The sequence below is a fragment of the Trematomus bernacchii genome, unplaced genomic scaffold, assembly GCF_902827165.1.
Source record: "Trematomus bernacchii unplaced genomic scaffold, fTreBer1.1, whole genome shotgun sequence".
Lineage (NCBI taxonomy): Eukaryota > Metazoa > Chordata > Actinopteri > Perciformes > Nototheniidae > Trematomus > Trematomus bernacchii.
The window spans coordinates 3,323,594-3,350,236 of record NW_022987547.1 but is presented as its reverse complement, the minus strand read 5'-3'; the positions used below and the strand labels follow the sequence as shown (position 1 = coordinate 3,350,236).

Genomic DNA, 26,643 nt, shown 5'->3' with positions numbered 1-26,643 from the left:
AACAGGTCTTCCCTCCCCTTCCTAATGAGGCTGAGATCGCACAAACCAAAAAGCTGTTCCGACGCAGGAGGAATGACCGACGGTAATGACGCATGCGAGCACACACACACACACACACACACACATACACACACACACACACACACACACACTAACCTACCTCAGTGAGAGGGAATGTTTTTTCTGTTGATGTCAGATGTCAGTGCACAGCCAGCCCTATAGCCTTAACATCTCTCCCCAGCCAAAGCTATGTCAAGACAGGAATGCAGGCTCCACACTTCACTGCAGACAGGAAGAAAAAACACTGCGGAGACATTCAAGGTTTTTCATGTTTAATAGGTTACTCACTCAAATGTAAGCCAGTTATTCAGTCACCCTTGTTTGCACTCAATACTCTAGCTTTCTTTCTTTATCTGATTATGGATTTTCTTGCCATGGTTTGCAACATTTAACCTTTGATCCCATTTCCAAACTCCTAAATCTGCCACAAAATGTCATACCGGCACATCTGCTCTAATTGTACACACTCTGAAATCTAATTTCACCCAAGTCTGACTTCATGAAACCATGTCCTGAAGAGAAAAAGAAAACATCGCTCTCGTTCTCTCGCTCCATGCCCTGATGTCACTGGAAAACCGTTCTTCAGTTGCTAAGAGACGGGGAAAGAGAAAATATTTGGGTTGTATTTGTGGTTTGAAAAAAGAGGAAATTTTAGCTATACCAAATGGACAAAAGCACTTTCATCGTTGTTTTTAAAGTACAGAGAGTAATTGGAACTGTGCAGAGCTATTGTTTTTTATGTGCAATGGGCACAGCGAAGTCCTGGCAAAAAAAAAAAAAAAAAATATATAAACGTGGAACAACAGCAGTTTGCTTAGGTTAAGAGGTCATCCTGTTTTCTTGCGGCTTCTAACCACACAGTGAGAGGGTTTTAAATGCATATGTTTGTGTATGCTTATGTGGCCTTCAAGTCTGTGGCTGCTCTATGTGTTTATCATGTTGTATTAACTGAAACGGTGATGGAACACCAAGCAGAACAACAGGGTGATGGAAATGCATCATGTGGACGCTTTATATTTCAAAGGGTTGGTGACTTGCACAAGCTCAGCTACTAGATTGATCAAAGATTTTGCTTGTAACAACCACTTTCCCTCCAGAGACACTCCTGTCCTTTTTGTATCATTGAGAACAATTAAAAGAGAAAAACGTGAAGCACATAAAAACATAACAAAACAGTGCCTTGCATGCTTAAACACAGCAGGAAGATACAGACTCTTAAATACTGCAAAATGTTTATAACTAATGGCACAACAAGTTAAACCTGTGACTGAGGCTTTCTGAATGTAATGTGAAATGTTAAGCTCGAAGGCAGGTAGGCGGTAGTTCTAAAGCTTTCAAGCACAAAGCAGATTCAGTATCATTTCACTAATAATGTTATTAGTTCATTACTTGTTATTGATTAGCTTAAGAATCTTTTCCTGCAAACTTAGAATTTGCCTCTGAGCCGAGTTAAACTCATTCCTCCTTTTAACCAAAGAGAAGTGTTTTATAGGTTGGCCAAATATATTTGCACTGCAGAGATGGAGAAAGCAGGACGAAAAAAGAGTTGCAGATGTCAGCAACTGGCTAAGTGATTCATCAACGTGATTTTATTTTAAACCCAAACTCAGCGGGAGATTTTATAGAATGCAACAATTAGAAAGAGAGACAGGGAATGACAGAAGTCTGTAGAATAGGATTTTATACAACTTTATTGTCCAAAAAGCAATAAACTAAATACACAATAAGTGAAAAACACCTTTAGGGTAATAAAGTCTCGCTGATTGCCTGCGGGATAAATCACTTTCTTAGAGGTTCCTTGTAGCTAGAGGGAGGAAAAAGCTCCTACTAGAGTTTACACAAAGACATTCTGGGCTTTAAAAAAGGTTTTTCATGTGTGGAATGTTAGCAAAGCTAGCAAGGATTTCATCATAGTTGGAAGGTTTTTATACACATTTACAAAGACCCAAAATAAATATCAAAATGGGACGTGAAAGACTCAACACAATGAGCAAGGCGACCCTCCTCCAGACCGCAGCATAAGAGATGTGAAAGTCTTATAACAGGTTATTGTTGTACAGAATGTCCAGTTTGCTCCGAATATGGCCTCCACCTCCCTGTCCCTTTATGAAGCTTAGCATGTTTGCTCATTAAATACATCAACTGCCTGTTTGTCTATCAAACATGCTAATCCTCTTATGTTGATATTGATTTGAGTTCACGTTCCCTGACAATGAATTTTCATCGTAATGAGGAACCACACATACAATGTTATATCAGTATTGTATGTGGTGTGTCAACAATAAAAACACAGAGATACATATTGATCATGTGTCTACGTGCAAAGCGTTGTATTGTATAAAGCACAAGAAAGAGAAACGGAGTGAGGCTGTGAGATTGAGTAAAGGAAAAGTGTAGGCTGGCTGCGGCAGGAAGGAAAAGAAGGGGAGGTAGTGCATGTGTTTCTACTTTAGTATGCACGTCAAGCAGGGCTGAAATTAGTTGTGATTTACTGGAATGTGCTGCTTACCGCTCTCTGCTCCGAAACAGAAAAGCAGCAAAGGAGAAGCTGAAATGCTCCTTCTCCTTCCCTTTTACTGATGAAGATGTGCTTGTTATTGAGGTAGTGTTTTCACTTCTAGACATATTTTTGGTAGTCTTGATGTAACTGTAAACTCAAAGAAAGAAAAGGCACTAACAGTCGCCCCATTAAGTAACAATTCCAAATGATCTTGTATTCATGCACTTGAGTAAAACCACACAGCAGGTCTGCTTGTATTTTCTGCACCTCCTATGAAACGCCTGTTTTCAGCTTCTGCTCACGACTACTCAAAGTTGTTGACTGTGATCTCTCTCTCTCCGATGTATGCCTGCATGTGTGTGTGTGCACACATTCAGTATGTTCCTGAGACTTTGAATCCTAAAACCTGTGAAAAACAGTAAGTAATGCAAATGTTCAGTCAGGCAGCAGAAAGCTGTCTCCCCACAGTCCATTAAACCCGTGAGCTGCGGCCCGCATGGACTCTGGCCGAGTTATTGACTGTCTGGCCTGCAGGCTCCTCTTCCCCCGGGCCGATCAATTTGCTCGTCTGGGTCAACCAATGGTTCCACGAGTCCTCCATCCACAATCATCCGCAGCAACATTAATGATCGATCCTCTGTGTCCTACCTCCTCCCATGATCATATCTACCAAATCATTTCATCTTTTTAGCCACCACTTCCTGTAGTTCTATGCATGTTGTTTGATTGACATAGTTATCAACCTGTAGTGTTTTTGTTTTTTTTTTCTCTTTGCTTCGCTGCTTCCCCCCCCTCCCCTCTATCTTCTTCAACCTCTTGTCTTCCCCTTTACTCCTTCTTCAAATTTCACCGCCGGTTTTCCCACAAATTGTTCTGCCACTTTACTCCACTCTTCATCCTTCCACTCGCCTGCATTGACCTCCTCTCCTGCTTGTAGAGCGCTTGATCAGTTCACCAGAGACCAGTTAACCATACTCCTGCCTCACGGCCCTGGGGGAAGGCGGCATGTCTCAGCCAGGTTAGTGACAACATGAGCCAGATCCTGCGCACCAAGTGGGACCTGAATACATTTCTGACATTTGAAACAGTGATTTGATTTATTGTACTCGACAAAGCCTCGGCATCAAAAGGTCAGATGGTAATTGGTGGGACCAGTATCGGGTTTTTTTACATTTTATATTTGAACTGGAAAGGAAATCTTAGAAGTAGTAAAATAGAAAATAGGGGGCACAGCCAGGCACTAATTCTAACACTCATTTCAATCTGATTATACCGTAATGTTACCTATTCATCACCTCAAACAAAAAATGTTTTAGATTGGTATTTGATGGAAAGTTCTGTCTCTAAGTAACAAGAAATTCTGACATGACATTTCAGTGGCCTCATCATTTATCCTTAAAGCACACACCTCCCCGGATGGCTCACCCCTTCCTCACTCTGCAGAGCTCTCAGTCATTAAACATGATTAACATTTTATTACTGTCTCCCAATCACCTCTACGCATCACCAGTAGATCAGGAGAAGAGCTTATTAGAGCCGAGCCTAAACTAACAGCTAGTGTAAAGATCAAATTGATCGTCAGATGAGAGAATGTGTGAGACTCGGGGTGTCTCGGAGAACTCTAAAGCTTTGCAAAAATTATATAATCTCACCCACTGCAGTTATTTAATGAGATCTCACGATTTCTGTCAATCATTGTTAAGCTGTTAGACTTTATTCTATGATTAAGTAAAACATGGGTTATAATGCCAAGTCGTTTTTTTTTTTTTAAAGTTTGCTGTTAAAAAGAGAAAAAACAGACATTGAATGATGCTGATGGGAGTGCGTGACAAGAGTGTTTTTCCTGATCATTGTGTGCGATAGAAGAGCTCTATTTTAGTCTACGAAAGGCACCAATGATATTTGCATAGCGCCGGAAAGAGTGGCATTAAGTCTGAGGCAGGATGTTGGGTAGAGGAGACAGGCAGAAGATGAACTGTCTGCCAACCTCCCTGAGAGAGTGGAGCAGAGGGGCCAGGCGAGACATAAACCAAATGAACCACACACACACAAAAAAAACATGAATACACTTAAACACCTTCACGTTCCCTTCAGTGTCGAATTCATCACAGCAACAACATTTCCTGCTGACACAGAAGTAGCAGTCGCGGTTGCAAGGAGTAGTTAATATTTTTTTTTTATAGTTATTGTCTTTCTTGATAGATCTGCTAATTAAGCTTTACAAAATGCCCATTACAGTGGTGAGTTGATCATCAAATAATACAAGACAAATAAAAGTGGAACCATCAAGTTTTTATTGCTTAAAAACTACTAATAATCATTGGAGCACGACAATTATGCCAATAATAATATCATTCGTATGTTGATGACAACTGATGAGAAGTTCTGTATGAATTGTATCTAAATACTTTGCACACATCACATACACAGGCTGCTGGTCGCTTAAATCATTTTCATTAGGGCTTACACTCATCGACTATAATGTTTTATACCACCTTTTGAATATTCTTTTCAAGACTTTAGAAGTTCCGTTATATAACTTTAGCAGACATGATAGAATCCAGTATCTCTGCCTTGTCTCTTTCTCCCAGAAGTTGTTTAACCTGTCCATACAGATTTGTTCAACTTCTTTTAGAACAAAAAAATAGTCATTCAAAGGTTGTTCATATGTTAATTCATTTTCAGTGGTATTTCTTTGCAAAACGAGTGGGATAGTGACACACAGTTCTCTTTCACAAGGTGTAATAGTTGTCTGAAACTATGTCTGGCTTATAGATTTTATCCTAAAATCACGCTTTTGAAAGTTTCTTTAATGATTAAGTGCAAGGAAACACTTGATGAAAACCCCCATTGCCGTCTTGGCATTGGCAAACTTCAAAGTTTTGGAAAGTTTCCTTTCTTTGCACGTCAATCTAGCCTCCACTAGACTTACAAAGCCTGTTGGACGTCACATATTTCACTTTTATGATTCTTTTTCTAAATGTCTTTATTAAAGAAACCTTGTGCCTGGAGCGTTTCGCTATTGGAGTGGTGAGAGCTCATAATGTATAACTGCACCGTCCCAGGTTAGATTCCAGCCTTGGAACCTTTGTTGCATGTCATAATACTCTCACTATATAGAAATACTCTTTCTCTGTGCTTTAGAAGCTGTACTAAATAGTTCAATATGTACGTTTTCTTTGATTCTCACTCTGTGTAGATGCACTTATGGCATTTTTTAAGAAAAGTACTCTTGAGTTCTTGTTCAGTGTTTTGGTAAAGAAAATGGTCTGCCAACACATAAGATTCAAAATGAGGATGTGTTTGGTACCCGCAAGAGCACCAAAAGTAAAGACTCAGGAGGTGGGGAAGGAGCCATTGGCCGGTCCTGATTGGCATTGTGGCCGGTTTGATCCCATCATAAAATGTTCTTTACTTTATTGTTGAAAAGGGCCAAGATTTATTTCCTTTGCAAATCACGTCCGCCTGCACAATTTCCTGATGAAAAAAGCATTTAGAGAGTTGAGGGGGGTTAAGGGAGCAAAGGTTCACTGGCTGAGGCAGATAATAGGTTGCCTCCACGGTGCCAGGGTGACTAATCCCCTGGACCATATGTCAGCAGCTCGTGAAGCCCAGAGAGCCAGTACAGCAAAAGGACAGAGCTATGCAGGACAGGAATACACAGACATACTGTGCATCCACATGTAAGCAGGCTTTTGGATGTTTAGTTGCGTAAATGTTATATCAGTAGATGATGGGTTACTGTTTGTGTCTAGTTGTGAACAGTCATAGTATTTACAGAAGAGTGTGGCAAGTCACCGGGACCAGAACAGGAGTTAAAGGAAACCGTGCATTTTTTATCAAACTAAAGATGTGTTTTTGGGAGAACAGAGGGGCGGCTGTAGGCCATTTTGGGGCCAGTGTGACATAGACGGGCGCTCAAGCTTCTTCTACATCACAATTAAGCTTTCTTACACCTTCTCTCAATCCAGGAGACAGCAGCGACCACAGGGAGGAGGAGTAGGAGGTGGTGGAGTAGGAGGAGGAGGAGGTGGAGGGGGCGGAGGAGTGAAGAACCAACCTCAGCTGATACAACAACAGTCCCCACAGCATCAGAGGGATCTAACCCAACAACAATGTCAAAACCAACAGCAGCAGAATATACCGGAACAGGGAGATAACAGAAACAGTAGTGCCGGTCGGCCGCCGCGCCAGTACCAGGGGGGGCATGGGCAGCGCCAGGGAGGACCCCCGCACCACGGATACAGCCAGAACAGGCGCTGGCACCCCAATCAGAAAGTTCAGGGATACGGACAGACGAACGTTACAGGGGATAAAGGAGTACCCCCGAGAACAACCAAAGACAAACAGACTGAGAATGTAAAACCAGGTGAGGAGCAGATCAGTGCACCTCAAGACTTCAGAAGTCCCACTGAATCCCCCAGACCTGAGTCCGCACCAAACACAAATGCTTTCCCACAACCGACAGTTAAAAAGGAATCTCCCGACCCACCAGGAAGTAGAAAGGCAAGCGAGGGCCAGTCGGAGCGGCCCAAAATCGACTTGCTGCAGTCGTCAAAGGAGAGGCTGAGGAGGAGACTAAAGGACAAGGTACGGAAAAGCTGCTTAGGCCCTGTCAGTCAGCCTTAGGGCAATCAGGACTAATGTATCTGTGCACACACACGCCACCATTTAGTTGTATAATTACCTTCATAATGACCACACACACACATACACTGTCATTTATGGATAGACAGTACAGTAGACGCATAGTTTTGTTGCACTGCCTTGCTTTAGTCATTCGTCTGCTTGGTTATTAAGCATTCACGGTGACACACCCAGACTGTCAGGGAGGGGTGAACATGTTCTCACTAAGGAGGTGAAGAAACAAAAGCGGCATTAGCGTAACAGTTTCTGATGTTTTCCACTGTGTGAACTAAACTGGCGAGTCAGCCAACTGTGTTGCTGCCCTCAGCTCCGTCTCCCTCCTCTCACTCATTACTACCAGGGGTGGTTTGATTTGACAGCGCGGCACCACACAGCAGGGAGGAGAGGAAAGAATGAACAAGCAGGGGTGTCAGTGATACAATGAATCTAATGTCGGAATGATGAAGACCCAAGGCTAGAAACAAAATTATAAAATGGGGGTTCTCTTCCACAATATATCAAAACATGTTAGCTGTGCACCAGAGATGCTAAAGTATACACACAAAATGTATAAATGGTTTAAATAAGCTAATCGTAACTAATGCTGAAGTACTTTTCATCAGCACAAATATCAGCCTTGGATAACTGGACTTAAACTCACACTGTACATTTTACATATATATATATTCCATTTGATATGTAATATTCCATTCCTTACACACTGTATATATAATATCCTGCTTTATATTTTGTTACTTTAAATCTGTATTTCAAGATGTATATTTTCTTCTTTTTTAATGCTATTTTAAATTCTATGTGAGATGTTTACATTTTGGATTATTTCTTTCTAGTCTTTTCATTTCTCTAATGTACAACGCAAAACATTTCCCAAATTGGAATCAATAAAGTACTTCTTATCTTATCTACCCACTGTAAATATTCATTTCAAGTCAGCATATAATGAAATCACTAAATAAAAATTGTGGTCAAACCAACAGTAAATTGAAATTGAAACTTGCCACTCACGACTTTCCCATCTCCCCCCTCAGGAAGAGGCTGGTGTGGAGGCGTCGGGCCCCGGCTCACAGAGCATGGACCGGCTGGTGGAGCTCCTCAACAGCATGAGGAGCAACAGCAGCGGGGTGGAGCAGCAGCTGGCCTCCTTCATGGAGGAGGCGCAGAATTCGGCGCGGTGCGAGGAGACCCTGGCTCAGGTGGTCAACACCCTCTACTCCAAAGCCGTGTCGGACAGGAGCTTCGCCGCCACAGCCGCCAAGCTCTGTGACAAGATGGCGCTGTTCATGGTAGAGGGGACCAAGTTCAGATCTCTGCTGCTCAACATGCTGCAGGTGAGAGGGAGGGAATGGGTTAGCTGCTCAAGCTTTTCTGTTAGATATTTCAGAATAACTTACTCATTAATTTCATGGACCTGACATGATTTTCTTCAATGATCACCCATAACTAATTTAGCTTGATTTAGTCGATGCAATTTTCTTTGAAGTAGTTATTAAACTAGCTTAGTTACCTTTCACAAAGATGCAGTTTGACAAAGATAGCTGTACGATAAAAAAGATGCTCGAACAAATTAGTTTAATGGTATTTGTCCATGAGTAATTAAAAGCCCAACATACAGATTGTTGTGTCTTTTAGACGTACTCCCATCCATTTTTCAGTAAGTCTGCCATAGTCTTGTTCAGTAGCCTCATATCCGCTTAGTTTTATGAGGAAGCACTTTCAGGTGGAAGCCAACTGTGTGTGTGATGTTGTAAATGTCAGTGGGCAAAGTTTCTAATCTAAACACCCAGGGGAGAGAGACAGCCCCCCCCCCCATCCCTTCACCCTCCGCCCTTCCACCCTTCCACCCTTTCACTCAACTGCACAGTTCCAGTCTTGCACCCATGATGAAAACATCCTCTCAGCCGTTATATATTTCCATGCCTCTCTCCCCCCCCCCCCTCTCGTCCCTCATGAGCTCTCTATTACCGCGCTCCCCCGTCTTATCGCCTCCCCTCACCCGGAACGACACGGGCCAGTGCCTCTCTTCTTCTCCCTGCACACTTCCACTCTCTCTCTTTCTTAACATTCTCCTCCTTTTCGCCCCTTCCTCTGTCACGAGTCAGACGAAAGCTGCCAGAGTGGTAGACGCTGTAAAAGTAGGCGAGACGAACACGCTGTTTTCAGAAGACATCCGAGGTCTAAATGTTAACCCACCTGCTGCCTTTACCCTTCTTTCACTCCTACTCCTGTTTCATTTCCAGCAGATGCTCTTTTTGACTGCTATCCCACACTCTTGTTTTTTTCTCCTTCCCTCAGTTTTTCCATTTCTTTAGATGTAGTGATATTTTCCCTGACCCAGCAGTAGTAAATCCCACCGTAATTATTTTACCCTCTTTCTCTGCTTTATTATTTCCCCCCCTTTTTCACAGCTCTGTGGTCAGATACTCTTTGTTTATTTCTCACTTTAATTCCCACTTCCCAGGCAGCCTGGACCCCCTCCTGGTCTTTGACATTTTGGCTTTTTGCTTTTAAACATTTTAAATGTCATAAGTGGGTTCATGAAGGCCATAATTAATGATGTTGCTCCCAGAGCCCTGGATCTCAATTTGGGGGCAATTAGTCTGGCTCTATAAAAAGTGTTTGAAAGAAAGGCATCAGGGATGATGCTTTCATTAAACATGGTCTGTTGCCTATGAAATATCCTATTTATGTAAAGCTGAGCAGAGCATTTGGCCTTTTTTTGTTCCCTGATGCTTCTGCCACCTTCATCATTGTTTCGTTTGTTGGTCCATTCAAGGACGCATATTCTGTGTATGTCTGTGTACAAACAGACCTTCGGCGGAGTTGTACGAGTATGTGAGAGTACAAGCCGCCAGTTTCTCTAGTGCACTTCAGTACGGGCAGTACACTCTGGATAAGCAGAGTGAGTTCCTCTGAGTGAATACAGTTTCAGTTTAACCTGCCATATAACATCTTTAAAAGTGCGCATTAGGCATTAACCCATATTAGCCCCAACACTTTTACAGCACTGACACAGTTCACTACCCTTCACTTTCAAACCAAATTAACATATTCTCCTCTACTCCTGGCAGAAAATGAAATTCATGGATTTGTTTAATGTGTTTTTCAACCGCTTTTTGGCTTTAAGTACTTCAAGCTGCGAGGTTAATATGTGTGCCACCTACAAAAACCCCCATCAGGGAGATAGCAAAGATGTTAATGGTGATTATCACCACTGCTGATGAATTTAAGGGACACTTAAATATCCACCTACCTCCGGCCTACTTCTACAACTACTACACAAGCTGCATAGCCTGTAGAGTTTCACTGTATTTTCAAACTTTATATCCATCTGTCTTTTTCTTTCTCCTCAGAGGGACTTTGCCCGTCGAGAGGAGCTCCAGCAGTCGGATGTGGAGAGGTGGTTAGGTTTCATCACCTTCTTGTGTGAGGTGTTTGGCACCATGAGGAGCAGCTCTGCGGACCCTTTCAGAGTGCTGGTGTGTCCCATCTACACCTGCCTACGAGAGGTCTGTATCCAGATCTGTCATTTATTACAAATATGTTTATTTACCAATTAATCAACTCATCTGCTGGTTCCAGTAAGAGGAACGTTTCCAGCCGTGTCTGTTTATCTTGTCTGTTGCGATCGGAACATGTAGCAAGTTTCCTGTTTTTGGCCAGACCCTGTCTAGACTCGATACACCACTGCGGGGTTTGGTAAGTGGTTTAAACAGTCAGGACATCATCACTTCCAAAAAAGAGCTTGACACAAGGTCCATTTCTCATCAGCTGCTCGTGTTCTCTTAGACACACTTCTTTGGTGACCATGGAAACCAAATGGGGAGCCACAGCAGACGCGGTGAGATACAGAAGTGGTTAAAGGCAGATGGGATATTGAAAGGGGAAGCGAGTGAAGATGGGGGGGGAGGGAGAAAGAGAAGAGGTAAGAGGAAGCTGAGAAGCCTGTGGTCAGGTTGACAGTTACTGCGGAGGAAGTTCACTGACAGCACGACAGGTAGCAGAGCGAGGAGAAGGAGAGGGGAGATGGCAGGGGCTGGGAGAGAAAAACCTTTTTAATGTGGAGTTTTCAGAGAGAGAAGAGATAATGGCAGGTTTTCAGACACGTGCAAGGTAGTTTCACCGCCCACGTCCACACCTCTGCCCGTCTGGCACGCAACACACACCCAGCGTCTCGCTAACAAACAATCAACACACAACCAATGCCATCCACACCCTGTCTGAGCGTATGCCCAGAATAATCATTATCTCAGCTTGTTAGAGGACTTACAGTGTAACACACCTCCGTATTCCAGCGTCACACCTATGTGGCAAAATGATTTCTAATAACATCTCCATGTCCTTGAGCCATTGTTACTCATTTCTAGCCGTCTGTTTTTTTTGTCTCTCCTGTCGTAACATGTAGATGTCAGATTCTGTTACAAGCTATGTGCCATAATGTGTGTGTGTTTGCATATGAGAGTACTCATGTGTGTGTATGTGTGTGTGGCGGTGCATTTTGCAGCAGCTGTCCTCTGTAGTTATAGTCTGCAGAACAGGGTTAGGTAACAGCTAAGGTGTGTAAGAAAGTGTTTAAAGTGTACATGACAGCTGTTCATATAGATGGGGCAGGTCAGCGAGCGGTGATCCAAGCCATTCAACACTCACAGGCCAAAAGTGTTTTTTTATATGCGCACAATCCACATAGATGCACTAAATAAGATAATCCTTGACTAAAGTGTCAAAGCAAACATGTCAATTATAGACTTTAGATACACCTACACTGGCATAGATATTTACCCAGACCATTGTGGTAAAGTATGTAGTAAGGCAAGATGAAAGATTACAGCTTCTTTTTATGATACTGCACCTTGTAAAAATTATTAAAGGAGTAATCCAACATTCCTTTATTAAGGGGGAACAGACCTGAACAGCCGAATAGTCATGGCAAATCAGAAGGCAGGTAGCAGGGCGCTCACATTAGCATAAAAAACGATTTTCCTGAAGCATGTGGCACAGTGGTTTGCAGGTGCACACTGCAGAAAGCATGCACATACTGTCTGCTGGTGACCACAGGGCTATTTATATTGTTTCTTGGTATCCTTCTTTAAAGTCAGCTTGGGCCCTCACGGTTTTCGACTATTAACTTCAAATGTTTCAATCGTTCTTCAAATAAACTGTCAAAACTGAGCATCATGTTATTGTAAGTGTTTTAGTTTGTAGTGTTTTCTTTGTCGAGCAGTTGGTGAAGTACATAAATAGGGTGATGTGTAATGTTACTAAGGGAAGTTTCTCCTTCTGATGCTTCTGTTGCTATGCAACTATTGGAAGTGCAGTTAAAGTTGAAGTACTCATAATTCTAACTTTGCGCGCTCTGCGTGTCATTAGTACTCTGATGAAACATGTTTTTCTCGAAGCACTCGTCCATCATTTACTTTTCTTTTAGCCAGCATATGATGACAGCTTTCAAAATATACATGAGTGAATTCAAGGACAGATGAAGCTTTCGCTGAATATTTAAATAAATATGAATGTTGTTCTAGCTGACTTCACTGAGTCATTCAAGTTGTTGTTGGATTAATATTTTCCATTCTGTGCTACAAGATGATCACGGCTGTCCTAGTTCTTCTAGCTTTTCATCTTCCAGATAAAATATGTTTTGAATGAAAATACTGTAAATGGAAATCACACAGACTCCCAGCGCTTCCCCTTGCAGAGTTTTTGTGTCTCTGTGATGTAACTAACCAGAGATCTGTCTGCTTCAGCTTCAGCACAGAGACGTTGTGCTTCAAGTAGTCTCTCAGAGAAGTTGTTTTCCTGCAGCTGTTCCTCTTCTACTTAAAAAAAACGAGAAGGAGGAAAAGAGAGCTACCTCAATGGCTAGGAGGACCGATTATAGATGAGTATAGATTAGTCCATTTTAAACGTGTTGAGTAAAAACGTCACACTGGGCTCCCTGGAGAACTCATTATGAGCCCATCCTGCGTGTCACACGGCTCTCCTGCTCTGGGAAAGACGAGACTGTAGTTCCCACATCAAACAGCCATACTGTCACCACGCCATGCAACTGCCGGGCCTGAATTATAGGTGGAATACCATTAAGCTTACAGCGGGGAAATAAAAGCCAGCTCGCATTAAGTTTGGATTGAAGTATCAGATGGGCTATCCTTGTTTCTTTTTATAGTTACAAAGAATCAGAAACTATTTCCATGTCTTTTGTTTTCATTTCTGTTTTGCTCTCAAAGCATGCATACCATCAAAGTTAAGTAAAATGGTCAAATCAGAAACTATTGGATGGGTTATTTGTCTGTATCAATCAAGCTTGTAGTTTAAGTGCATTTAAAGAACATTTTGTGCATGCATACTCATTGTTACATTGTTATACATAATTATGAAAAATATTTATTAGAGCCACTTCAAATCACCTTGTAATGACAGACTGCTTCTAAACAAGTTCTCTTTCACTAGTCTTCCCATAACTGTGCCTGCATTTATATTTCATTTAGCTCATTGTGCAGCAGTTCTACTCATTAAAGGTTTATTTAGATATCAAAACAGCAACACAAAAAACATCCCCTCCTGTTACTTCCTTTCCCTCCTTCAGGATAATCAAAGTAGCACTTTGTGAAACCGACTGGTAGAGGAGTAAAACAAGGACTATTCTGTATACTGTAATCTGGCACTAGATGTGCACAGCTTCCGTTCTCCACGTCTATAGGAGGCTCTCTGTGGGTCTGTCTCCCTTTGTGGCCATCGCCCCCTGCATTGTTTGAAAGTGCCAGTTATATGCCCATCTGTGCATGGGGCCAGTGGAGGGGGTGGAAAGCCAGCTAGCATGTTTACCAGCTTCACAGTTTGTTTTTGGCTGCTCTGGTAGTGTGCACGCGGATATACAGTGTGCACAGAGCCAGCCTTGATGTCTGACGGTTAGCTAGCTTGCCAGGATGAAAGCCTGGTGTGTTGTCTTCCAAGATTTCAAATGTTAATGTAGAAAAATATTTACAATTAGGATTAGGTCTTCTTTTTTCCTTCTCTTGTGAACTGATGAACACACACACACACACACACTTGCATTTGCTTAATCTCCTACTGTGGCCTACATCCAAATATATACACATTTTTATAAATCTGCCTTGTTGCTGTGCGGCTCTTTGCTTCGCAGTGTTCCAGTATATTCAAATATGATCTGCTCTTGTCCCTTATAGCTATTGGAGTCCACTGATGTGAAGGAAGATGCAGTGCTGTGCTGTTCAATGGAGGTATGGTTACACACACACACACACACACACACACACACACACACACACACACATACATAGGTAATACTCGTGTTTTTGTTTCAAGCAAAAGGCTGATTTGAATTTAAGTGCCAGGCAAGAAATGAAATGCAGTAAAACATCTGAACAAATGTATGTGGAAAAAAAAAAGATCCAGGCGATATTGAAACACATAAAACCCATGTTTCATTTTAATTTTCCTTTAATGTGCAGTACATGCTGGAGAGGTCCACAGTATGCACAATCTCAAACCCATATCTTTGATATTCCATGGTCGTCTCCCGAGGGTTATGAATAATAAAGTAGTGTAGGTGAATTTAAGTAGAACTATGGATTTAATCAGACTTGGGTCGTTGTAGAAGAACCGAAATCTCTCAGCAGCAGTGATAAGAAAACAATAAAAAGAGGCGAAACAACAGAAAGAGCAAAGATAGGTGGCTAACAATTCCCAGATGCTCACAAACACATTCCTCGCAGTTTTGATGACTCACACACACACACTCCATGTCCACAGGGTGTGTGAACTCTCCTGTCTGACTGCATCTACAGTAACAAGGTGCCAGACGTTGTGTTTTGCTCTCTGTAAGCGACACACACACACACTTCCTCTGACCCCCTCCCTCCCTCTCCTCGTCTCTCCACCAGCTCCAGAGTATGGGGCGCCTCCTGGAGGAGCAGCTCCCTGAGATGATGACGGAGCTCCTCGCCGCCGTCAGGGACAAGATGCTGAGCCCGGGCGAGTCGCCGCTGACCCGCTCTCTCCTCATGGAGGTCATCGAGCTGCACGCGCACCACTGGAACCCCCTGGAGGCCCTCACCACCCAATACTACAACCGCACCATCCAGAAGCTCACCACCTCCACTGCCTAGGTGCCAGAGAGGAGACCCCCCCCCCCTCCGTTGCCCCCGGAAACATTTTCCAGTTGAGCATCAATGTGCTCTTCCACTTTTACCAAAACATAGGAATTTAACAACACTCTAAATAAATACATGCTTTACGTTTTTTTGTACATTTCACTAATTTCTCCAAGATGGGTGACCACTACCGCAAAAACACAAACAGACTAATCACTAAACAGGACCCCTGACCCATCAAGGCAACACTACATGTGGCGTTCAAACAATGAAAAGTGTATTTGACACACAACAGCAGCGTATATGTGGCCAGTAGGGGCCACACAGGGCTGGCCACTGAGGGATATCGAAGGGGGGGGGGGCGAGACAACAGAGGGGTCACACAGGGGAGAGGAGGAGAGGGCAGCAGCAGCGTGCCCGTAGGGAATAGAGCGATTCGTACCCAAAGATGAATGGAGGAGGAGGGGGGGGTCAGGGTAGTCCGTGTCAGTCTCTTCATTGTGCTCATTTCCCCACCGCCCTCCCCCTTCTCTCTGTCTCCTTCTCCCCCCCCCCCCCCCCCCCTCCTCTGTCTCTCCCTCAGCCCCTGGGGTCTGTGTGGCTGATAAAAGAGAGAGAGAGAGGAGGAGCAGGCGGCAGGGAGCAGACACGGTGCTGTCTGTCTGGGACCGGGTCAAAGGGTCTCACTGTGGAGCTCCCCAGCTCCCACAGCTCCTCCCCCCCTTTGTCTCCCCCAGCCCCCCCCCCCCCCCCAGCAGGAAGCCTTTCTGTGGGGGTGAGACAGCGGGCCTGCTGGGCCTGGCTGGGCGGAGGATAAGGATCAGGCTGGCTGGAGCTGGGTGGCAGATGGCTGCTTGAGCCCATGTGAGACGACACACCCCTCTGGCACCCTGCCCCCCCCCCCTCCCCAGCTCGGCCCGGTGTCGCCAATAGAAGCAGTAGATATATTGGGGGGGGGGGGGCATTAGAAAAGCATTAAAACAAAACACTGCTGTCTGATATTTCTTTTGTTTGGTCCTACAGAGAATGGCCTCTCCCACTCTGTGTAGCCGTGCATGTACATGCTTTGTTCACCACATCTTTGATATTGTTATTATATTATTTTTTTAATCCTTTAGTGTTTTTGTAAAGTCTTGTTTTTACGATGAAATGTATGTATGAGATAGTAGCGGTAGGCCTTATTGCACAGATTTGATTTGTTTGCACTGTTTTGCTTTTTCATTCAAAAAGAGGCAAAAGTTTGAATCATCAGTGCGCATGGATTCATATTGAGATCTCAGTAGAGACCAATGGGTTCAGCATAGTGAGGGATTTTAGTATGTTTTAATGGACTAGTGGCCTTGTCGTGTATCCATCTTTATAGGAGCTCTCGTGTTCAGCAGAGGGCATGCTGAGGAAAAAGAATGTTGGACTTATATAAACTGTTATGTTGCTGAAGAACAAATCAGTTGAAGAGAAAAAAAAATGATGTCCAAACACTAAAAAGAGCATGGCACAAAGAGAAGTGAAATGCTTCTTTCAAAAAAAGATTCTCCTACTCAAGCCATTCTTTGCAGTGGACATTTTGCAAGTGTTTAACATTGACTGTATTTGCTTTGATTTCCAGGAAAATGACTATTAACATGTGTATCTGAAGATGACATTGAGGAAAAGAAGAAATGTTGTATGACCTCATTAGCTAGTCTTATGTGACCCTTATTCCAGCTACTGTGTGAATTATGATATCAACGTACCAAGCCAATCATGTACCATTTGTAAATGGGCTTTATATATAATCTGCTTACAGTATATTTACAAGTATTTAAAACCATTGGGATCGAGGAGGACAGTGCAACCGAGATGTGACACACAGGAAGACTGGTTGTGTGGCTAGAGTTTGGCTTTTCCATGCATTTGTTTCAGGAAATAGCTTTGTTTTGGGAGTCGTCACGCACACACACACACACGCACATCCATACTTAGTTTCCCATTGAATCTCTGTGGGCAGTTTTAAGTGTTTTTTATATAATTTTCTCTGTCTTGCATCAAGAATTAAGATCCTGTGTGGTAGAAACACAACCCAGAAGATGAGTTAGATGAAAGGTGAATAATGCTCACAAATGTTTTTTTGAGGTGCAGCCTAATCGTCTGTAAGCGTGTGTCTGCTTAAGGAGTTGTTTGTTTTATTGTCTTTGTTTTGTTTCTAGGTTTCTATTTAAATTATATTTAGCTCATTTATATATATTTCCCATCTGGTGGGTTTTTTTCAAGACATGAAACCGTTGTGATACCTAGCTTGCTGTGTAAGTGTGGTATTACCGTGTTTTAGCAAATGGAAAAAAAGACCCACGGTGAGTTTTCATTATGCAAAGAGCGACTGGCTCTCACAGCAGATGGGGGCAGGTGGGGATCGCCCCCCCTCGTCTGTGGCTCTGGAGCCCCCCCCCCACCCCGCGTGCCCTTAGACCCCTCTGCACGGGTCACATGACTTACTCGACGATTGAATGAGACACCCCTTCATTTGCATATTCTCATGAATATTGAAAAGCTAGATTGGCAATTGTGGGTCATCTCGTGAGCTGTTTGTTTTGTTTTTCTAAGCAACTGAAAAAAATAAACTAACAGGAAAAAAAATGATATGAAGAATCAAACTGTGGTGTGTTTTTCTGTCTGCTCACTTATCAGCACCATCACATGGCCGTCGGCGTGGCATCATAAAGATATTCAGACATCACAAAGGAAACAATGGTGCACACGCTGCTTCCTCTGCCATTAACAGATTGACTGCGTAACTAATCCTAGCACCCCAGTAGGCCATTAAACTAACAATTCATACATGTGCACACTGGAACTGCTCATTTACATGTCCTCGCCTTTACATGGTCACACATTAAACAGAGCACACTTCAGAATTGTAACAGCAGCACGTCCTTGGCCGGTGATTTGCCTTTGGTCGGCCCTGACACATGCCTGGGGCTCCCCGACTGCGGGGCGTCCCAACGGAAGATCTCCGTGCCGGGGTTGCCATCCCACTGAGGACCTAGAACCTATAGGACGTCCTTCATCACTCGCTCACATCAATCAACATAATCCCAAGCGTCAGTATTTAAATCCATTTGACAGTATGAACCACACTTTAAATATTCTCCATCGACACTGAGAGAAGCTTTGTTTTCTTTTGCTCAGTGGTGTCCTTGACAGAGATGGATTAATGATGATGGTTTCTTTTTTGTCTATCATCACAACACGTGTAAGCTTCTTTTAACCACACTACAAACAGGGACAATAGGGAAGATATTCCCCATTGTCACTAAAGTATATACAGTATAAGCAACCCATGCAGCAAAAAGAGCGTGAAGAAAGATTCAGCAGCTGTAGTGGAAGAAGAGAGGGAGGGATAAAGAATGTGGGAAGAAATGGGACAGACCAAGTGGAATAAATGTAGGAGGAGATGAAGTGAGAGAACATATATAGATATATACAGAAATGGCTGGATCTTGGGACAGTGTGGGGGAAGCCTATTGAGGAATAAAGGGAAATAGTGGAAGAAAGACAGAGCCAGCCCCGACTGACAATTAGCATCACGGTTCATTTGGCTCTGTGCAGTGGGGACAGACAGTTGAACGTTAGCCCTGAGGAGGAAAGTCTCGCTGGCTGAGCTGCTGGAGCCAAAACTGGTGATAGACAGTAGCCGTGGTGCCAGCATAAAATCAGATCACATTACAACAGCATGATGTTATTTGTCTGAGAGAAAAGAGACACAATAAGGGGGAAATTAATAGTCAAAAAAGGAGTCTGAGTGATGAAGTCTATATGGATTGATGTAGAATGTTTTCATTTATGTCGATTTTTGGGGAAAAAAGATACACTACAACATAGTATAGTATGTCGAAAATATGAGAAAAATCAATATTAGTATGTTGATAAAATGAGAAAAAAATAGCATAGTTTAGTTTGACGAAAATATCAGAAAAAATTGCATGGTAAATTATGTAAGAAATATCAGAAGAAACAACATTGTATAGTATGTCGAAAATATAAGGAAAAGCACTGATACATGTTGAACAATGTAAAATAAAAATACGAGAAACAATGACAAAGTATAGTCAAAAATATCAGAGAAATATCAGAAGAAATAAAAACAGCATATTATCCAATGTCCTTTTTTATTAAAAAAAGACAAAGTGAGTATGTCGAAAATATGAGGAAAAACAAGATGGTATAGTATGTCGGGAAAACATCATGGTACTGTATAGTATGTTGAAAACATCAGTACTGCCTACCTGTGTGTGTGTGTGTGTGTGTGTGTGTGTGTGTGTGTGTGTGTGTGTGTGTGTGTGTGTGTGTGTGTGTGTGTGTGTGTGTGTGTGTGTGTGTGTGTGTGTGTGTGTGTGTCCACTGATTCAGAAGCATCCATTGTTTTCGCCAGACAAAAGCCGGCTGCATCTCGGCTTGCCATGATGACGAACCAAAGAAGAAGAGGGAGGACACTGGCATTAATAAACTGCTCACACACACTCACCACACACTCTCCCACAAACCAACCCAAGTGCCAGCACATCCTGTGTTCAAGCATCTCCAGTTGTCTGATGGCTCACAGTGTTTTTTAGACCTTTATTTTTGTGTGTGTGCCCTCCATCTGCAGCAAGAGTCTTGCTGTGTTTGATCAGCACACAAACAATGTATGCAACCATGCAGAATGTATGGTTTGGTCCGAGGGGGACAGAGGCCAGATATTGTGTAAAACAAAGTAGATTTAAAACACACAGAAGCATCCCCAGATGTTTTCCTGCAGTACGTTTGCTGTGGGAGAAATCAATATCTGTGGGCTACCAAGTGGTTTTAGCTCGCTCTCTTGACCTTCCATCTCAGAAGCAGCTACTGCGCTGGAGTTTATTCTGCTGCCCAAAAAACAGATTGCGTCTCATCTATATTTGGAAGCAGACATTTTAGTTCTACTGATACTTATGTGGATCTCTGGACTATATTTATTCAATAAGAGTTCGTATTGGTGTCCCTATTTTTTTGGCTACATCTAATTTAAATCTATGTGTAATATACATCTACATATCTTTACATTTTGCCATGTATTCCATATAAAATACCACACATTTTTCATGATTTGGAAAATACATGTACAGTTTCTGGCATTATCTGATTTAATTATGACATACAGTTTTGATGACTTGAATATGTTTTTTAAACACATTTATTGTTATACTATTACTTTTTATGACATTTTATGATAATTCTTGTGTCTTTTTTCGACATACTATACTAGGACTTTAAGGCATTCTTTAATGATGACCTATACTAAAATGTTTTTTATTCTCATGTCTGAGACAAACTCTACTGTGTGTTTTTATAGCACTTTTTCAACAAGATACCTTCTACAAAATTCTACCTATCCAGTCAAAGTTATTTGTATTTGGCTCCTTTGGGTGTTGTGTCTGTCAAAATGACATTTTTGGAGGAAAAGTCAAACGTGATCTGAACCAGAGCGGAAACTGGAAAGCTGTATTCCTGCTTCCTGTACTGGCAGTGGAGGAAATGATGTCATGACCTGCTCACTTCCTGAATTAACTGTTTCAGTGCCCCTTTTGGTAAAGCACCTGCTGAGGCACTAAATCAACCAAATTAGATTTTGGTATCGCTTTCTGGAAATGGTTACGGTTGGGTGTTATTCATTTAGGGGGGAAAAGGATTAATAAGAAACTTCAGATACTCCTAGGTTTGCAACTCTTTTGTCAATTTAAGGTGAGGAGACATAAGATAAACCTTTATTGATCCCAGTAAGGAAATGCAGGTGTTAAAGCAGAAACAGGATTCAAGTTGAAACACAGGATAGGACAGGTAAAAAATCTCAAAAGGATAAATAAGAATAAAGAATGTAAATAACAGTATGAAATATAATATCAACATAGAATTGGCTGTTTCATTTTATAAGTGATTATTAAAACATAATAATGTCTTTAAGTGCAAGTCCAGAGTAGGTTCATACGATGCCAATACGGTAGTTGTTACATTTATAGTTTTTATGTGGGGGTCAGTCTTGGATGCTACCGGCACAAAGAATTGTCCGAGGCGATTTGTGGTTAGTCGAGAAGGGAATAATCTGTGGCTGAACGTGCTCCTCATGTTCACTTGCTCCGCATGAAGGGGGTAGGAGGGGGATAGAGTCCAGCTTCCACCTCGTAACCAACATCAAGGCCAAACTATTTCTTAAATGCAAAAAAGTATCAAGCATCTATTCTAGACAGATACTTTTCTCTAAAACAACTGACTATTATCTTAGTAGAATAGAGTAGAAAATGCTCACAGCGAGGTGCCAGCATGCTGAGATTTAACAGATATAGTGTTTGTCATGTGATCATTTGAAATAAATGACAGCTTCCATGCAGTGTGACCAGGGGAATCCAAGTCAATGCAGCATTGTCGATTACAATTCTGCAGTTTTTGAAAAGTCTACATTTTTTCAATAGCTCCCATATCATGGGACCTCTTGACTCCAAATTCCTACACTGGACCAGTCACTCTAGGATGTGTTCCTGGTAAAAGCTCACACAACATATTTTTTCTGCAGCAAATCACACACTTTCATGTCTGCCAGTGACAGGTCCTTAAACAGCTTGTTTTTAGGTGAGGAAACATGACGTCTTTGTTGTTCATGAGCATGTTCGCGGTGTTATGGCTGGTAAAGTGTGCTGCAGTTGGTTTTCTCACTTTGTTGCTGCTGCCAGAAGCAACACACACACACACACGCTGCCAACGTCAACAGACAGACCTTCATACAGGGAGGGGAGAACAAGGGGGAATTAAAACAAATTAAGATAAGAGGAGAATCAATAGTTAAAGTACAGAGAAAACAAACCTAACTTCAGATCATTGTCCTCTCTGCCTTTTGTCTCTCTTACAAGGTTCATCTCAGCTAAATGCTGTAATTTATGAAGAATGGTGTGTGTGTGTGTGTGTGTGTGTGTGTGTGTGTGTGTGTGTGTGTGTGTGTGTGTGTGTGTGTGTGTGTGTGTGTGTGTGTGTGTGTGTGTGTGTGTGTGTGTGTGTGTGTGTGTGTGTGTGTGTGTGTTGTGTGTCATTTCCGAGCTTGACCAGACCAGCCACCCAGAAGTGTGTCTTCCTTTGTGGCTGACAAGCTGGCGTGAGCAAAGCTTCCGCTGTGAGCTGCACTGAGTGGCTGATCACTCAAGCAGAAATCAACAAACACACACACATTACACACACACAAACTTCAACATAATTACAGATGAGAAGGGACATGAGCAGCCTCAGTGGAGGCTCTGCTGCTAACTGGAGCAGAGGTGAACACACACACACACACACTGCAGTTGTCGGAGGTCGTTGGAAGTGTCCGTAGACAAGCAGTGGGAAGTAACACCTGATGTCTTTGTTGCCAGGCTCCCGCCTAGCGACTGTCATTGTGGCAACCCGCTGCGATGTGCTCGACCCTGTTGCTAGGCAACCTGAACTTCTGTGACGGAGAGTCAGAAAGTTCTGCGGTGAGAGCGAAACTGAAAGACAGAGAAGGATAGAAGTGCAGAGAACTGAAGAGAAACATAGAATACAAACATTAAGAGGTGTATGAAGGTCTGTAGACAGCTTATCACACAGAGCAGTGAATCTCACAAACTTAAGGTAAAAGAAAGAGTTTTTTCACCAAAAACTGCTGCTTTCACAGACCCACGGCCCCGCGTGCCAGCAGTCCTTTGATTTGTGAGGTGCCATGCTGTGCAAAGCGCATTTCCAGTATACTGTGTGTGTAAACACACACATAAAAGAGCTCAGCACCCAGCCGGTGGATCACATGGACTACAAGGTAAAGCTTTGTCTACGTCCCTGCAGACTCTCAAAACACACACACACACACACACACACACACACACACACACAACACACAACAGTCCCAATACACAAACACATCAACTGAATGCATTTCATCTACACAACCTGCACCTCACAGCCTGTTTCGTAAAAACAAAACATGATAAATAGGGCAATTTATCTAAAAATAATGAATATCTTTGGGCTACAACTAATGAATAGAATAGAATTGGAGGATGAAACCCTCTTTAATGGGCACACATACATGCACACAGCACACACAGGGACATTTGACCTCTGCATTTAACCCATCCTAGTACTAGGAGCAGTGTAATGCTTCTAGTACCGACTATTTTCATTACCAAATCTGTGCCTAAAAAATTACTTAAAAGATAAATTGATTATCAAAATTGTTGCCGATTAATATTATGCCAACACATTGTTCCAGCTTATGATATGATTAATTGGTGATAAAGATTGTTATCAATTAGTTTTGTTGTGGGTTTGACTCATCAAATTACTACAGCAGAACTGTATTTTAGTTTATATAATTAAAAAAATGTTTATATTACAGCCCAGTGTGCAGTATTACATTTTCTAAAGACGAAAGCAGATCTTCATGGTAAAAGAGAGGTTATTAGTGTGTCCTCAAATAAAATTAAAAAATGTCCTTAATGAAAAAGGTTTGGTTCAATCGAAACAGATATGAGACAAGTCTTAGATGGTATATTTCAATGTAGTCTGAAGCTGCTTTATACGTATAATTAACACATTCTGAGCCATGTTCCTGCAGTAGAGGTAGGTGTGAAGATAGCCTCTGACATTTCTGGAGCTAAAACAAGTTGTTAGAATAACCTGACGTGCCTAAAAATGACGGAGGATGATTCAGAGGGTGAGGCGGAGGCACAACTAAATATAACGGTTACTGTCCAAACTCTACTAGTATTGGCATTGTGTGAACACTTGTGATGTGTGAGTCACAGTGATTTGGACTGGCAAGTGTCATACGCAGACAATTTTCAGGCAGCGCTACGGTCTCTCTGTTAGATGATGCTCGCTTTATGAGATTTGTACTACAAATTCTGCTAGAAATAAGGATGTTTATTTGTATTTGTTCATTGTCATTCACTCAAACTTATACAATCAACTCTAAAAAGAGATTACAGACAACTTGAGCTCGGAACAAAAGGAGAACAACAACTTCTAGGGAGATTTACTATTACATGTTTAACCCTTGCAATGTCACAACATTATATTTGTGCAATACTGTTGGATAAACTTGTCATTAACTTTTTCACACTAGCATTTGTATTAAGAGATATATTCTAATTTATTTATGTCTTCCAAACTTATCTGATATCCTATTCGTATTATTTTCACTTCATATGAGCTGTTTGTCCTGTATATTTCATTCTACTATTGACCCTGTGTTAACCCACAAATACTTTTAACAATGTAAAACCGAACTCCAACATGTCCTACAAGTGTGTTTAACTGACGGGTGTTTTTTAAAGCTTCTGAAGTCATTTGTGGTTCAAGAATCATAACTTTTTATAAACCATGTTTCATCTTTTCTGGTTAAAACTCCCAACCAAAATAAGATGAGAAACAACTAATAACCGCCATTGCATCATGATGTCACTATTAGTGAACGGTTTCAACACCTAAAGTTAACTGTTTTACACACAATTTAACACTGGTTAAAACTGTACAAGGGCTTAATTTACAAGGCAAAGACCAATGTGAACATTTTACATTTCTTGAAGAGCTCCATAAAGAAAATATGAACCCATGAAATATGGTATAAATGTGTACACTTTTACCGGCTTGCAGCAGTAGGTTGCCTTTCACAGCATACAAGACAATAACCCGTGGACAAAGGCATAAACATTAAAACCACTCCCTGCTACTTTTAGAGCCCCCAATTATTTTTGAGATGTGTGTGTGGACAGTGGGGGGAACATTTCATTGATTTATACCATCAGATGTTTTAAACATCATAATAATATCCAGCTACACAGAGACTGTTAATTAATGTGTTGTTGCTCAAGGCCAATGGAAAAGAGAATAAGAAGCATAATTACGCTGAGCTTAGAACTTGGTTAATTAATCTAATAAAGAGTATTGTTGCAAGCGTCTGCTCACCATAACATGCTGGGTTTATTTATACTAGCTGAGCTTTGAAGTACGCCGACAAAAGAACAGTAAAAAGTAAATTAATAAAAGCAAAACAATTGGCCAGTGTGTTCATTATTCAGAACCTCTTCATTATTCTTGTCTGTTTCCATTACAGCAGGTTAACTGCTCTGAAGTCTTTGTATCTTACACTAGATCCAACACATACACAGTTGTTGTCTTGTTTTCTCTCTTCATCTTCAAATTACGCGAGACGCTAAAAGAGTTGTTTTCTTCATGTCAACCCCCCCCCCCCATTTCTCTCCCCTGTTCTCTTTTTAACTTGTACATAACAACAGCATGCCCACTTGGCACCTACAAGCAAAACACACACACACACACACACACACACACACACACACACACACACACACACACACACACACACACACACACACACACACACACACACACACACACACACGCACACAAACACAGACATTAGATACAGTAGGCGTCTTTACTCGTTTAGTCTTCTTGTCTCCTAGTAACTGAAGTTGGTGCAGCAGTAGAGCAGCTGCCGCCTGTTTAATTGTCTGTCTGTCTGTCCGTCCGTTTATGTATTGATTTGTTATCTTTAATATTATCTTTTTGTTTGTAGTTGTGGAGTCCAAAACCATTCCCCAGCTTTTTACCTCAGAACGATTTAATAGATTCAAATAGATTCAAAAGCTGAATACATAATAATCCAGCGCAATTTAACCTCATTGATAAAAGCCTCAATGCTTAAAATGATTCTCATTATTCTGTACAATGCTGTTTTCGGGACATATTAAGTTAAGAAACCCAGCTGTGACCTACTTACACACACTACCTACTGGTAAACGTGGAGGCGTGTGGCGTAGTGTGTTGTCCGTAGGTGTTCGGATCAGGGGGTTCAAACCCCACTGCAGTCAGCATGTCGTTGTGTCCCTGGGCAAGACACTTCACCCCAAATTGCTCCTGTGGGGATTGTCCACAGTATTGAGTATATAAGTCGCTTTGGATAAAAGCGTCTAACAAGTGACATGTAATGTAATGTAATGTAATGTAAACAAAAGACTTCTAATGGTAGCTGTATCTTTTGTTCAATCCAAACAAATACATCTTTCTTAAACTCTCTCTGTATATATACAATGACATTTTTGATTACATTTAAAATGCCTTTTTATGACCTTCTGTTTATGACATATCATACCATTACTTTTTATGACATTGTATTACCGTGACATTGTAATTACTTTTATTTAACGATGATGATGATATAGATTATGACCTTTTGTATGACATACAATACTGTGGCATTTTTATTACTTTTTTTGTGAAATACTATACAATGGCATTTTGTATTACTTGAAA

General features: G+C 41.8%; 1 protein-coding gene across 2 annotated transcripts in view; it reads left to right on the top strand.

Moving 5' to 3' along the window:
• ctif (CBP80/20-dependent translation initiation factor) overlaps nucleotides 1-17,932 on the top strand; it is a 47,679-nt gene extending 29,747 nt beyond the window's left edge. The window contains exons 8-14 of one of the 2 annotated variants that reach the window (XM_034123267.1): nucleotides 6-82; nucleotides 3,498-3,578; nucleotides 6,532-7,150; nucleotides 8,236-8,535; nucleotides 10,558-10,713; nucleotides 14,389-14,442; nucleotides 15,106-17,932. In XM_034123267.1, coding sequence (XP_033979158.1) covers nucleotides 6-82; nucleotides 3,498-3,578; nucleotides 6,532-7,150; nucleotides 8,236-8,535; nucleotides 10,558-10,713; nucleotides 14,389-14,442; nucleotides 15,106-15,330 — 1,512 coding nt within the window. In that variant the 3' untranslated portion in view covers nucleotides 15,331-17,932. The remainder of the gene's footprint in view (nucleotides 1-5; nucleotides 83-3,497; nucleotides 3,579-6,531; nucleotides 7,151-8,235; nucleotides 8,536-10,557; nucleotides 10,714-14,388; nucleotides 14,443-15,105) is intronic. The other variant, XM_034123268.1, reaches the window with a different exon arrangement.
• The last annotated feature ends 8,711 nt before the right edge of the window (nucleotides 17,933-26,643 follow it).